Source organism: Sus scrofa, chromosome 1, assembly GCF_000003025.6.
Source record: "Sus scrofa isolate TJ Tabasco breed Duroc chromosome 1, Sscrofa11.1, whole genome shotgun sequence".
Classification (NCBI taxonomy): Eukaryota; Metazoa; Chordata; class Mammalia; order Artiodactyla; family Suidae; genus Sus; species Sus scrofa.
The window spans coordinates 165492836-165507258 of NC_010443.5; the positions used below are offsets into that span (position 1 = coordinate 165492836).

Consider the following 14423-nt stretch of genomic DNA (forward strand, 5'->3'; position numbering starts at 1 on the left):
TGGTCGGCTAGGTCATGGAGGGTCCTAGTTTGAGGATTTGAGAAGCAGGGAAAATGTAGAGCTAATAAAACTAATGACTGATTAAATATGGGGAAGAAGGAGAGAGAGATGGTGTAGAAGACTCCCAGATAACTGGTAGGTCATAGTCTCTTTCACCAAGATAATAAAGCCATGTGTTGGAAGACAGTTCTATGGTGTGAGGGAGGAGTGGGAGAGGTAGGGACCTGTGGAATTTGAGGTGCCTCTGAACAACCAACTGGGTATTTTCTGAATCTTAGGAGAGAAATCTGGGCTGGAAATAGAGGTTTGTGATTCATCAGCTCCTGATTAGTCTCAATGACTCCTCTGGTAATTGAAACCTTTGAAGTGGCTGAAGTTAGCTCAAGGAGAGTATAAAATAACAAGAGATGGTTGGTGAAAAAACATGGGGAACTTCAGCATTTGAAGGAGAGTTGGGAAAGAACCACTTACTGGAAACTGAATAGAGTGGTAAGAGAGGTAGACGGAAAATAAGGAGGGGGTTTGCTGAAGAAAGAGAGAGAGGTCACCTGTCAGCACAGGTATCTGCACGGTGCCATGCTGCCTTCCCCAATCAGTTGACATGGCGTAACCTCCACAGGGTATGAGTGAAGACGCCAGTCTCCCCACGAGCTCAGCAGTCAACCCAGTAGCTTGGTTGACTGAAATGTTTTGAGGTATGAGAAATAGGAGATATTTTACCTTGGACTCTTAAATAGCAAACATACGTTTTATGTTCTAAGTGCATGGATTAGAATGAAAGAAGTATTTTTCTTGGTTGACTGATAAACCGTTTACTACATCTGTGAAATAGGGATGATAATATTCCAAGTATAGGATAGGCTTGTGAGAAATTAGATGAATAAATGTAAATATTTAGTGTTGTTACTGAGCAAGGGCTCATGTGTCTGCAGTGCTGAAAGCTAAACTCTGACAGTGGTTGTTTGCAGCAAAGTGAGGGTTTATTTGCATGGAACCAAGCCAGGAGAGTGGGCAGCTTCTGTTCCAAAGAATCCCAACTCCCCTTTGGCCTTCAGGCAACGGTTTTTAAAGACTGTGAGGGGAGAGGGTCAGAGGATGTTCAATTAGCTTGTGGACCGTCTTCTGATTGGTTGGTTGTGAGGTGACAGGTGGTGTCTCAGGAATTGCAACCTTCTGGTTCCAGCCGGTCTGTGGTCTAAGTGCCTGTGATCAGCTGTCGTCACCATCCTCCACCAGGTGGGGGCTTAGTTTCTATAGAACAACTCACAGGTGCGTCAGATTGTTACCTCTGTCCCTTCAAGAGGAGCAAGGAGGCCTGTGACTCTTATTGTTCTAATTATTACCTGCTCTTTGGAACTCAGGGAAGGTGTCAGAGACTAAAGCCTTTTTCTACAAACCAGAAATGGGGGACACAGAAGGGCTTTTGAACCTGGGAGGGCTCTGCAAGGTCTTGCTCAGGTTTTAATACCTCCTTTTCTTTGCTACTTCTCAGTCCTGAGGGGAACAGGGCTGGGAAAAGGGAATAAAGTTTTGGATGGAGAGGTTAATCATAAACTTGACTTGGTTTATGGGAGCTGAGTTTCAGTATTGAACCTAACACACAGTAGGTACTCAGTAATGACAGTTGTTTCTGCACATGTATCTCTCTCTTTGTCTCTGTCTCTGTTTTCTCTGCTTTTTAATTTTTAATTTTTTTTTCCTTTTCGGGTGCAATCCATAGCATGTAGAAGTTCTCAGGTCAGGGATTGAAGCCCCGCCATAGCAGTGACAACACTGGATCTTTAACCCACTGTGCCATCAGGGAATTCCTGTTTTCTCTCTCTTTAAATAGAGAACTTATGTCTTGTAGAATTAAACTGTGCTGTTTTGGAACTCAAGTTTTTCATATGGCAGATTTCCATGAAGAGAAGAAACGTAATTATTGATTGAATTGTGCCGTTAGAATTAGAATTAGGTACATAACAAATAGGAACACTGAATGATAAACCTGCAAACAAAACAAAACCAAAAATTGTACTTGCTATCCCCTTGTTGAATCTAACCCTCTGTTTCAAATTAATTAGATTTATGGATAACTATGCTAAACTTTGTCACATCCTTATTAAAATTGTTTAAGGATTTCGAAAAACATCTCAGAGGGACTCTGAAACTAATCTGAGTCTGGTACTGGAGATTCCATTAGCAATCACAAAACTGATTAATCTTTTACTCAGCTTATTGATTATTGCTGCAATTACTGCATGTAACAGATTCTACAAAGGATACCAGAGAAAATACATTTTATGCTGCTGCTGACAGATTTAGTTTGAGCACAGTATATTTTTACTTTTTATGCATAACTATTTTTGTATTTTTAAATACCATAACACTTCTAGCTAAGAAGTGCTGTCCTTAATATTATTTCACTATTAGGAAGTTTACTTTTTTTTGTTTTGCTTAACAGGTTTTCTTTTTATTAGAGTATAGTTGATTTACATTGTTGTGTCAATTTCTGCTTTATAGAATGGTGACCCAGTCATACATATATATTCAGTCTTTTTCTCATACTGTCTTCCATCATGTGCTATCTCAAGAGATTGGATATAGTTCTCTGTGCTGTACAGTAGGACCTCATTATTTATCCATTCTAAATGTAATAGTTTGCATCTACCAACCCCAAATTCCCCATTTATCCCACTTCCTCCCCCTTGCCTTTGGCAACGACAAGTCTGTTCTCTATGTCCATGAGTCTGTTTCTGTTTTGTAGATAGGTTCATTTGTGTTGTATTTTAGGTTCCACATTTAAGTGATGTCATATGGTATTTGTTTTTCTCTTTCTGACTTACTTCGCTTAGTACAATTAGTATGAGAGTGTCTAGTTTCATCTGCGTTGCTGCAAATGGCATTATTTTGTTCTCCTCCTTCCTTCCTTCCTTCCTTTCTTTCTTTCTTTTTTTTGCCTTTAAGGGCCTCACTCGCAGCATATGGATGTTCCCAGGCTAAGGGTCCAATCAGAGCTACAGCTGCCAGTCTACACCACAGCCACAGCAATGCAGGATCTGAGACGTGTCTGTGACTTAGACCACAGCTTATGGCAATACCAGATCCTTAACCCACTGAATGAACCCAGGGATCAAACCCGAAACCTCATGGTTCCTAGTTGGATTTGTTTCTGCTGCGCCACAATGGGAGCTCTTATTTTGTTCATTTTTGTGGTTGAATTGTATTCCGTATATGTGTACATATATATAATAGGATGTTTACTTTTATTCAACTCATTTTAACAGTTTACAGGTGATCCCGTTGTGGCACAGCGAAAATGAATCTGACTAGGAACCATGAGGTCGCAGGTTCAATCCCTGGCCTCACTCAGTGGGTTAAGGATCTGGCGTTGCCCTGAGCTGTGGTGTAAGTTGCAGATGCGGTTTGGATCCTGCATTACTGTGGCTGTGGTGTAGACTGGTGGCTATAGCTCCGATTGGACCTCTAGCCTGGGTACCTCCATATACTGCCAGTGTGGCCCTAAAAAAAAAAAAAAAAAAAAAAAAGTAAAAAAAATTATTACAATCTATAAATATCTTCGCTAATCCTATTGCTGAGTTTAATTTTGAGCTTCATAGTAACCCTGTGTAACAGAGTAAATATCTGTAGTCTTTCAAAGGAAACTTAGGTTCAGTGAGGTGAACTGACTTATTGAGGCCTGTGCAGGTTAATAAGTGGCAGAATCAGGATTGACTCCCTATCAATCAAGAAATATTTATGGAACACCTATTATGTACCTGTTATGTACTCCTTTGTGTTAGGAGTAAGCCAGGCTAGGATTATAGAAATTAAGCTAAAAGAGTTCTTTTTTTTTTTTTTTTTTTTCTGTCATTTTTATGGGTATGCCTGCGGCATATGGAAGTTCCCAGGCTAGGGGTCAAATTGGAGCTGTAGCCACCAGCCTACACCACAGCCACAGAAACACCAGATCTGAGCAGCATTGGCAATCTACACTACACCTCACAGCAACACTGGATCCTTAACCCACTGAGCAAGGCCAGGGATCAAACCCACATCCTCATAAGTATTAGTTGAGCTTGTTGCTACTGAGCCATGATGGGAACTCCCTAAGAAAGTTATTTGGGTGACTTCAAATTATGGCTCCATTAATGTTATCATGGTCACCTTGTTACTTTTCTGTCAAGCCATAGTAAGTATCTTAGCATATAAGATTTAGGTTTTTGTTTGGTGCAGTTGGTTGTCTTTTCATTTTGTTGTCTTCTGGTAGAAGTCTTGTCTTTGTCATCATTGCTTATTTTATGACTTTTTTTTTTTTTTCTTTTTAGGGCTGCACCTGTGGCATATGGAAGTTCCCAGCTAGAGGTCAGATTGGAGCTGCAGTTGTCGGCCTATGCCACGGCCACAACAACACGGGATCCAAGCCACTTCTTTGACCTGCACCACAGCTCACAGCAGCACCGGATCCTTAACACACTAAGTGAGGCCAGGGATTGAACCTGCATCCTCATGGATACTAGTTATGTTTGTTACTGCTGAACCACCACAGGAACTCCTGTTTTATCACTATTTAGAACAAAATTGGAAAGAATTCTTTTAAACGGAGAATATGTAAAATCCCCGAGAGAGAATGAAGCTGTAAGAACTCGCTTTACAGCTTATTATTCGCTCTTGTATTTTCTTACATGAGTTTCACATTAATCCTGTGGGTACATAGCACCTTCATTTTGTAAATGAGTAAACCAAGGTGTGGTGACTACCTTTCCTCACTAAGGTGATCAGCTAGGACCCTTAGACTCCAGAGTTTGAGCCCTCTAACTCCTTCAAGTGCCTTGCTCACCTCACCTGGCAGCATAGGCCTTGTGGCTGGTCAGGACTGCACTGTTCCAGGAGGTACAACCTATGGCCCACATTTTATCCTTGTCCCTTAGGGAATGCTGTGTAAGCAGTGAGTTCCTAGATCTGGTGCCTCATTGGTGGCCACCTGGTCCTCACCAGGCCTGCTCCTCAGAGGTCAGTTGCCTGCAGTGAGCCCATGCCGTGGGTTTCATTACCACCATTTATAGTTTGTCCTTGACGGTGAATTACTTTGCTTTGTGGAATCCATGATACTCTGTTAATACAAACATAGATCAAACGCAGTATTTCAACAGGAGATGTTCCTTGGATTTGGAAGAATTGTGGAAAACTAAACAAAGCCAAAAAAACCAAATCCTAACTACTTGCTTTAGAGAAACTGTTAAGTGGGATATTTAATATCATTATGATGACTGCCTTAATCATAGTACAAAGAGATGTTTATATTGCTAAAATTCCTACAATGATTATAAAAGTATATGTAGCTTGCCAGTTGATTTGGTACAGATCTGCAATGAAAGGGAAACCATTTTTATTTATATATTTTGTGAGGTAAATAAATAAAGTTGGAAAACAGGTCAATTTCATGCATGCAAGGTTTTATAGTAGGAAAAAAATGCAGTGCACCTGTTCTGACCCTTTACATTTGAGGTTATTTGTTTTCAAACTTGACCCCAAGCATCAGTTTCAGACAACTCTATAATTAATTTGTTAGGTAAAGCATAAGGATATTTTATTTGTTTTGATTTCCAGGACTGTGGTAAAGTAGTAACTGGAATTACTAACCTATTGTATATAGCAGTTAATTAAAGAAAAGCATTAACCATAGGAGAACACCACCACTGCTGTTGTCTTGTATCAGTATAAAAAGGTAGTAATTTTTTTGACAGCCACTGATTGGAAAGTTGCTTGCAGCCTTCCAGAAGCAAGGGGGTACATGCTGTGGATCAATAACCGGCAAATTTCCCATTAAAAAGAATACCTGAGCAATGTTCCAAATAGCCACTGGCATCTTAATTTTCCATGGAAACCTCAAATACTTGTGTGCTGAGGACAAGTCATTTTCGGACAATTTTTCCAGACTACTTGTTAACAGTTATTGCTGTCCCAAAAGGTTGACAGCCTACATGATTGATATTTCATTTACTTGTCATCACTGTTGAGTAACGGCGAGCACTGTATTTCTTTGATTTTAAGGAATACAGTTCCCTGAAAGACATTTGCCTTAGTATGTGTTCCAGAGAGTGTGTGATACATGTTTATGCTGTATGTATATAAATTTTTATATAGAAGGAGAGGATCAGTTCAAAAGCCTTTGAAGGGCAGGGTATACTTATATCAGTCCATAGTCGTGAAAGATCCACTTTTACTTTGTTTTTAGGGCAAAGAGCTTTAGACTTGTCAACTTGTGATTCCAAAGATGATGTAGAATTTTATAATTCCCTCTCTTTTAAGAGAAAAATAAAATTGATCTTGTCACAATTTTAAGGTACATAAACACAGTAGGAAGATATAGGTATATATCCTCTAAAAAGAAACTTTTTAAGAATGTCAGCAAATAATGATTATCAAGAAAGAATTTTCTAAAAAATATGATAGTTAAATAGGAAATGTGCATGTGTTTTTAATAAAAAAACAATAAGGATTAAAGGGAGTTCTGCCCTATAACAGCTTCTTAAAACACAAAATTGTTGGTTTTCATCTTGGTATTTTCCACCAAAAGCGTCACTTTGTTGTTTGTCAAGTGTTAAAAGAAGTGAGGACACAGAAGCCATCTCTAAGATAGGTGGACATATGCTCACCAATTAGCATATTAAGGAAAATGGGAATAGCCCATAATACAATGTATTGAATAAATTTGTTTTTGGCGGAGTGTGAAAGCTTTTTCAACTTGGAACTTCACTTTTCGTGCCCAGATTTTTAACATTAAATTTGGTCTATACTAAAGTGTTTAGAAGACTAACACATGAAAGGCATGTTTGCTTGAACCTGGGCTACCTTTTTATCACATTAATCCTGTCATCTTTGGATGGATCATACCTGCTTGCTTGTTTCAGGCTCTGTGATTTTGATTTCCATTATCTGTATGTTTTATATACCATTATGAATAATGTTTGATTAACTAACTGCACATAGGTCCAGTTGTTTTGTAAAATCAAACATCTCCATCTTGTTTTGTAAAATCCAGGAAAAAAGAACAAAAGGCAATTTGAGATATTTCTACTAAAATGCTTTTGTGCCATTTTAAATATATATTATTTTCAGAATATTTCTAAAAATCAAATACTAAGTCTTTTTTTTCTGACTTGAAGTCTTAACATTTTTATTCTTTTGTTTATAGTTGTTTTATTTAATTTTATTTTGTATTTTTGTAATTGTCATTTCCCCAATAAAAATTTTTTTCTACTGTACAGCATGGTGACCCAATTACACATATATGTATACATTCTTTTTTCTCACATTATCATGCTCCATCATAAGTGACTAGACATAGTTCCCAGTGCTGCACAGCAGGATCTCAGCATTGTTTTTCTTAAAGGTAAATGATGGTGCAGAAGATAACCATATACTGGACTTTCAATCCTACATATTCAGTATAGTATTTGATGTGCAAGTAGGGAAAAAGAATTCTCGAGGCTGCTGTGTATGTACCAGCAATTTACCAAAGTACTATGAATTAAACAACCGCTAAGTGTCTGTTCCAGTATTCATACATTACTGAGTAATCTCTTTCTATAATTTCTTTGCAGTATTATTCCACAATAATGGAACAGCAAGTAAATGGACAGTTAATAGAGCCTCTGCAGATATTTCCAAGAGGTAATGTTGAACAAATTCTAATCAACAATGATTATTTCAGTAAACTGTTTCATCAACAGTTATGTTTTCCAAAGGTTTAAATGCACATAACATGATGTTTAGCTCTTAATTTGAAAAAACAAAAGAAGTATTCATTATCGTGGCGATTGCAGGCTATATTATAGTTATGGCAGATAAAATATCTAATTTACTAGAGTAAATTAAACTAACTAGATTGTTTTTGTTTTTGAAGTACATACTTACATTCGCTTAAAGAACTCTTTGGGGGTCCACATGGTTTCTAAACCAAGGCAATGAATGACTTTAATTTTGAATATTTATAAATTATGGCTCATGATAGTAGACAGAGTTGCTATTGAGGAGAAAGCTTTCAGCTAGTCAGAAGCTGAGATGTACTGGGGGCTTTTATGAAAGATATTTTGATGGAATGTTTGGTGCTTGATTCTTGGCGGGGTGCAGGGGGGACATTTTCTAAATAATTGAAAATCCTCATGAATGGGCGTTTGATTGTTAAATCTCCAAAAATACAAGCTGATGAGAGTGGGTCTTGGTGAATCCCCTGGTCACATCATTTGTTTTCTCTTTAGGTTTGGTAGTATTAGTCTTGAATCAGATATGATTGCTCAACTGTATATAAATGTTCCCTCAAATTTTGAATAATGATGAAAACGAATAGTTTAATTATATAAACCATTAAGTCTTTCGGCCATTATCCCATTATACATTGCCCCACTTGGAATCTACATTTTCTACCTGATGGAACAGAAAAAAAAGTTCTCTAAGTAAGTCTTCTAGAAATAACTTAATTGAAATAATTAAAAGTTAAACTTACGTTCATTAACTGATACTGTACAAATAATCATGGTACGAGTTTTCCAATTAAGCATTCTAGACTTTCATTACCTATAACTCTAAAGTTTGAAAGGCTCAATTAACCAGTAGACTCCTATTTGCACTGGTAAAGTCTCCAAAGGCAGCTGGCTTGGCCAGCCTGTGAGAAGATCTGGATTTAGGAGTAATGCTGTTCTTCTAACATTAACATGAGCAGCAGGATTTGGAGTAGTTAGTGCATTATTAGTAATAACTTATTAAGGAGCTAACTAAATGACTAAAATTGGGCCATTGATAGTGTGTCTGAAACAAGATTGTGATTAATACAGTTCTGTTGCACATGAAGACTAAAAACTAAACAAAAAAAAAGACTAAACTAAACAAAAAACAACAACAAAAAAAGGAAAATGTTACCATTTCTCTCTATTAGGCCAATAACAGGATATAGATTGTTTCAATGACCAGTGAATTTGGGCAAGTTTCAAAATTGTTTCACCACAGGAATGCTTTTTAACCAGCTGAAAATTTCCATTAAGTGCTTACCTGCTTGATGACTTTGGAGCTCTGATATTATAGCAAACCCTTCTATAGTATCCTGGAGAATTATAATTCTTTTTTTTTTTTTTTTGTCTTTTTGCTATTTCTTGGGCCACTCCCGCGGCATATGGAGGTTCCCAGTCTAGGGGTCTAATCGGAGCTGTAGCTGCCAGCCTATGCCAGAGCCACAACAACTCGGGATCTGAGCCGCGTCTGCAAACTACACCACAGCTCACGGCAACGCTGGATTGTTAACCCACTGAGCAAGGTCAGGGATCGAACCCGCAACCTCATGGTTCCTAGTCAGATTCGCGACGACGGGAACTCCGAGAATTATAATTCTAATGCTGTGGGTCTTCATTTTTTTTTCCCCAAAAAATATTTACTTCTCTTTATCCAAAATCTTTAAAAATTCTGTTTGCTTTATTTTATTTTATTGTATTTTATTTTATTTCATTTTTTGTCTTTTTAGGGCCACACTCAGGGAAGTTCCCAGGCTAGGAGTCGAATCGGAGCTGCAACTGCCGGCCTACACCACAGCCGCAGCCTCGCCAGGTCCGAGCCAAGTCTGTGGCCTATATCACAGCTCACAGCAACACCGGATCTTCAACCCACTGAACGAGGCCAGGGTTTGAACCTGAGTCCTCATGGATACTAGTTATATTTGTTTCCACTGAGCCATGACGGGAACTCCTGTTTGTTTTATTTTGTGAGCAGTTCCTGTCAGTTTCACTCCATAACGTTGTGCCCCTCCCGTGATAATAACAGCCATTTTAGACACACTGTCTTTTTAGATGCTAATATTGCTTTGTGTGTCACCATTTCTATTTCTCTGACACTTATGCCTATTGTTGCTTTCATTTTATAGTTGAGAATATTGAGATTCAGAGATGTTAAGTAACTTCAGAGTCACACAGTTTATAAGTGGTTAATATACCCTTTGAATAAGAATTTTGTTTAAATTATAATTTACTTAAGGCAGAAGGGCTATATATACATACTCATATAGGTTTAAATATTAGTGGTGTGTTCATGGGGATAGTTTGTAGGGCTTGGGAGTGTGGAGAAGAGTATATTGTAGGAAAAGATTCTTTTTTTATTTTTTCATTTTTTATTATTTATTTATTTGTTTGTTTGTTTGTCTTTTTGCCTTTTCTAGGGCCATTCCTGAAGCATATGAAGGTTCCCAGGCTAGGGGTCCAATCAGAGCTGTAGCCGCCAGCCTACGCCACAACCACAGCAACACCAGATCTGAGCCGCGTCTGCAACCTACACCACAACTCACGGCAGCGCTGGATCCTTAACCCACTGAGCAAGGCCAGGGATCGAACCAGAAACCTCATGGTTTCTAGTCGGATTTGTTAACCACTGAGCCAGGATGGGAACTCCTTTTTCTTTATTTTTTTAAAACTCAATTTTATTGTATTTGTAGTTGTACAACCATCATCACAACCTAATTTTACATTTCCATCCCAAACCTCCAGTGCATCCCTTCCCCTCCAACCTGCCTCCTTTGGTAACCATAAGTTTTTGAAGTCTGTGAGTCAGTTTCTGTTCTGCAAGTAAGTTTATTGTATCCTTTTTTTAGATTCCACATGTAAGTGATAGCATATGATGTTCGTGTCTCACTGTCTGACCAACGTCACTTAGCATGATAGTTTCTAGGTCTATCCATGTTGCTGCAAATGCCATTATTTCATTTCTTTTTATGGCTTTGTAATATTGCATTGTGTATATGTAACACATGTTCTTTGTCCACTCCTCTGTTGATGGACATTTAGGTTGCTTTCATGTCTTGGGAAAAGATTTTTTAAAAGAAGAAAATAGGGAGTTCCCATTGTGGCTCAGTGGTAATGAACCTGACTAGTATCTATGAGGATATGGGTTCAATCCCTGGCCTTGCTCAGTGGGTTAAGGATGTGGCATTGCTGTGAGCTATGGTGTAAGTTGCAGATGCAGCTTGGATCCTGAGTTGCTGTGGCTGTGGTGTAGGCTGGCAGCTTTTTTGCCCCTAGCCTGGGAACTTCCATGTGCTGCACGTGTGGCCCTAAAAAGCAAAATAGTAATAATAATAATAATAATAAAAGAAAATATATGAGATGTGTCACATGTAGTCCTAGCACAGACCCAATTAGCCTCCAATAAATTATTATTAAATATAGTTCTTCTAATCCAAATTTAAATTTTTTGAAATATGAGACTTAGTCTCCCTATCTCTTTGGTGTTCGTGCATAATATTGTACAACTTGTTTTAGTTTTCTGCAGTCCCGCTTTTTGCTTATTTATCTACATCAAATGTAGATTTTATTGCAATTTTATATTTATAATTTTATATATATCTTTCTGTAAGTTTGTATAAATTTATAGATTATGCAAATTTACACAATTAGGATATAGGCATTGGGTATATCACCTGGGTCTACTGAGTTGGTTAGAGTCCCTCAAACCTTAGTTTCCATGATTAGGCACAATGTTAAAAAGAATATCAAGACTGAGCAAGTCAGAAGGATAGGAGAAAACAATTCTGTTCTAACATTGTTGCCAAACTCTTCCTTTGTTCACTGGTGCTAAATAGAAACACAGAGATAATGTTTTGGGTGAAGTAGAAAAATCATTGCCAGGCAAAGTGGGCCATAATAGGCTAGTGCCCTCAAAACTCTTCCCCCTAAAGGGGGTAGTGGAGAGTCTTACAGTGTTCTAGGAGCACGGCACAATCAGCTTGTGGATCTTCTTTTGTTTGGTTGGTGGTGAGGTAATTGGGAGTCAGCATCATTAACTTTCTGCTTCCAACCAGTCTGGGTCTATATGCTTGTGAGTCGCATGCAGTTAACTTCTTCCACCTAGTATGGGTTTAGTATCTGCAAGACAGCTCAAAGGACATGGCTCATAATATTTTCTATAGTACTTGAGGAAGAACTAAAGGTCTTTGACTTTGTTGAATGGCTAAACTATTATTATTTTGTCTTGTTTGACTGTTTTGCTTTCTCTCTGCATTTTCTCACTTCTCTGATTAAGGTTTTTTGTTTTTTGTTTTTTTGTCTTTTTAAGGGCCACAGCGAGGGCATATGGAGGTTCACAGGCTAGGGGTCCAGTTGGAGCTGTTGCTGCCAGCCTACACCAGAGCCACAGCAACGCCAGATCCGAGCCGCGTCTGCGACCTACACCACAGCTCAAGGCAACGCTGGGTCCTTAACCCACTGAGGGAAGCCAGGGATTAAACCTGTAACCTCATGGTTCCTAGACGGATTTGTTTCCGCTGTGCCACAGCGGGAACTCCTGATCAAATTTATTTTTGACTAGAGTTTTTCTATAGACAAAAATCAGGCAGAGGACATGGCTGGGGGTCTATTCTGGGAAAGGGTCCTGCTCAGTTACAACACCAGATCTTCCATTCCAGGTAGTACAGTTGCCTTGGATAGCAACTCTTAGCTTGGGGCTAAGTCCTCTTTGTAGCTAAAGGATATGCTGACTATTAATAAATATGAAAATAGACTAGTTTTTTTTTTGTTTTTTTTTTTTTTTTTGGTCTTTTTGCCTTTTCTAGAGCCACTCCCATGGCATATGGAGGTTCCCAGGCTAGGGGTCGAAGAGAAGCTGCACTAACTGGCCTACACCACAGCCACAGCAACACGGGATCTGAGCCACATCTGTGGCCTACACCACAGCTCACAGCAACGCCAGATCCTTAACCCAGTGAGCAAGGCCAGGGATGGAACCCTCAACCTCATGGTTCCTAGTTGGATTCGTTAACCACTGAGCCATGACAGGAACTCCTGAAAATAGACTAGCTTTACAGTAACTTCTGACTCCACACCTTTAGGAAATATGAGGTTACTGGGTTTTTTGAATACTGTTTAGATTTCCAGTCATAAAGATTTAAAAAGCCAGTTGAGGAACGAAGGAGATGTTATGGTAGGAGGTAAGAATTGATACCCGTCTTTCATGTTATGGTTAGCCACTTTCTTACTAAATGAAGTTTATGAATGCTCTGGGTACTTCAGAGGAAATGCTCTGAAGTGTTGTCTTAGGAGGTATTAATGGTCCCTAAAGGGCCAGATATCAAATGTATGTGACTCTTGTTTTGTTCAAAAAGTTAATTTCCATTTTAAGGAAAGAGGATTTGGAGTCTTAATTTTACTGTATTATAGAAAAACAAATAAAAATCATTTATTAACATTTAGGGTTTTTTGGAAAATAACAATTTGAATATACTTGAAATATGCAGAACTAAAGCACCTGATGTGCTTTGTAATTATTAACCTTATCTTATTATTAAACAGCTCTATTTCTTGTCAGATACAGAGGAAAATACATGTACATGTGAGAAAGGAGCAAAAAAAAAAAAAAAAAATCAAATTCACCCTTCCCCAAACAATCAATCAAAATTGATGGCCTCTTAACATACAAAATGTAGGATGATGTAGTTTACAGATGGAAGCAGCCTATATCATGGGCAGGAAGCTCTTTTATAATTTTAGCATTTCATGAAGAATCCTTTACTGAATGGGAAAAGTACCAACTTGTAACTCAAGATGGTGTCAGGAAATTAATATTATTTTTCCTGGCATTACTTTATCTTTAATGTTAGTAGATATCAAAATTTGCAAGCAATGTAATGAAATTAATATCTCTGTGTTTTAACAAATTTGCTTATTTCTGTGAAAACTAGTATTCAAACTTAGATACTTCATCTTAGAATCTTTAGTAATCTTTTTTGCCATTGAAAGACACTTCTCCCACTCCCCTATAAAAACCCTAGCTATTTTCAATGTAGTCTAGGTGATAGAAGATATGCAATGTAATAGGTGAGAAAAGATTGCAGAAATTTGAATTATGAAAGGAATGTAATCATTTTAGCTCAGTTAACTTGATTTTTATATGTTTTAAGCAGAAATTGAAATTTATATGAGGTGGTGTCAGAAAGCTCTTTGCATTTATAAATGCTCACTCCTGCAAGTTAAAAACCCTGGTTCATAATTCCCACTTTGGGTCTTGGGAGCCACTTTTCAATCATTTCTCTCTGCTAATTTTGGTGTCACCCTCATTTCTTTTTAAACGATTCATTTTGAGCAAATTTGTAAATGGCCCTGATGTGTTCTACAATTTAGTCAATTACTGTTTCAGCCTGCAAGCCTCCTGGGGAACGGAACATACATGGCCTGAAGGTACGAATTTCAATAATTGTTTCAGTAAAGTTAGATGGATTTGTAATGCTGTGTTCCACTTATTGAAATGTCAAATAAAACTGCACTTTCTCAAGCTCTGACAAGCAGTCCTTTTTTTTTTTTTTTTTTTTTTAATGGAATGTGGAGGGGGATTCATCTGTAGTATTTGCTCAGTATGTGTACATATTTGGATATAGGGGTTTTAGTGACATTTTGGGGAAAAATTTGGTGTTG

At 38.0% G+C, this 14423-nt stretch overlaps 1 protein-coding gene across 13 annotated transcripts in view; it reads left to right on the top strand.

Moving 5' to 3' along the window:
- The window catches only part of MAP2K5 (mitogen-activated protein kinase kinase 5), a 275190-nt gene that overhangs the window by 34573 nt on the left and 226194 nt on the right, over positions 1-14423 (top strand). For all 13 annotated transcript variants that reach the window (XM_021100479.1, XM_021100474.1, XM_021100477.1 and 10 more), the window contains exons 4-5: positions 7587-7656; positions 14149-14189. In XM_021100479.1, the coding sequence (XP_020956138.1) occupies positions 7587-7656; positions 14149-14189 (111 nt within the window). The remainder of the gene's footprint in view (positions 1-7586; positions 7657-14148; positions 14190-14423) is intronic.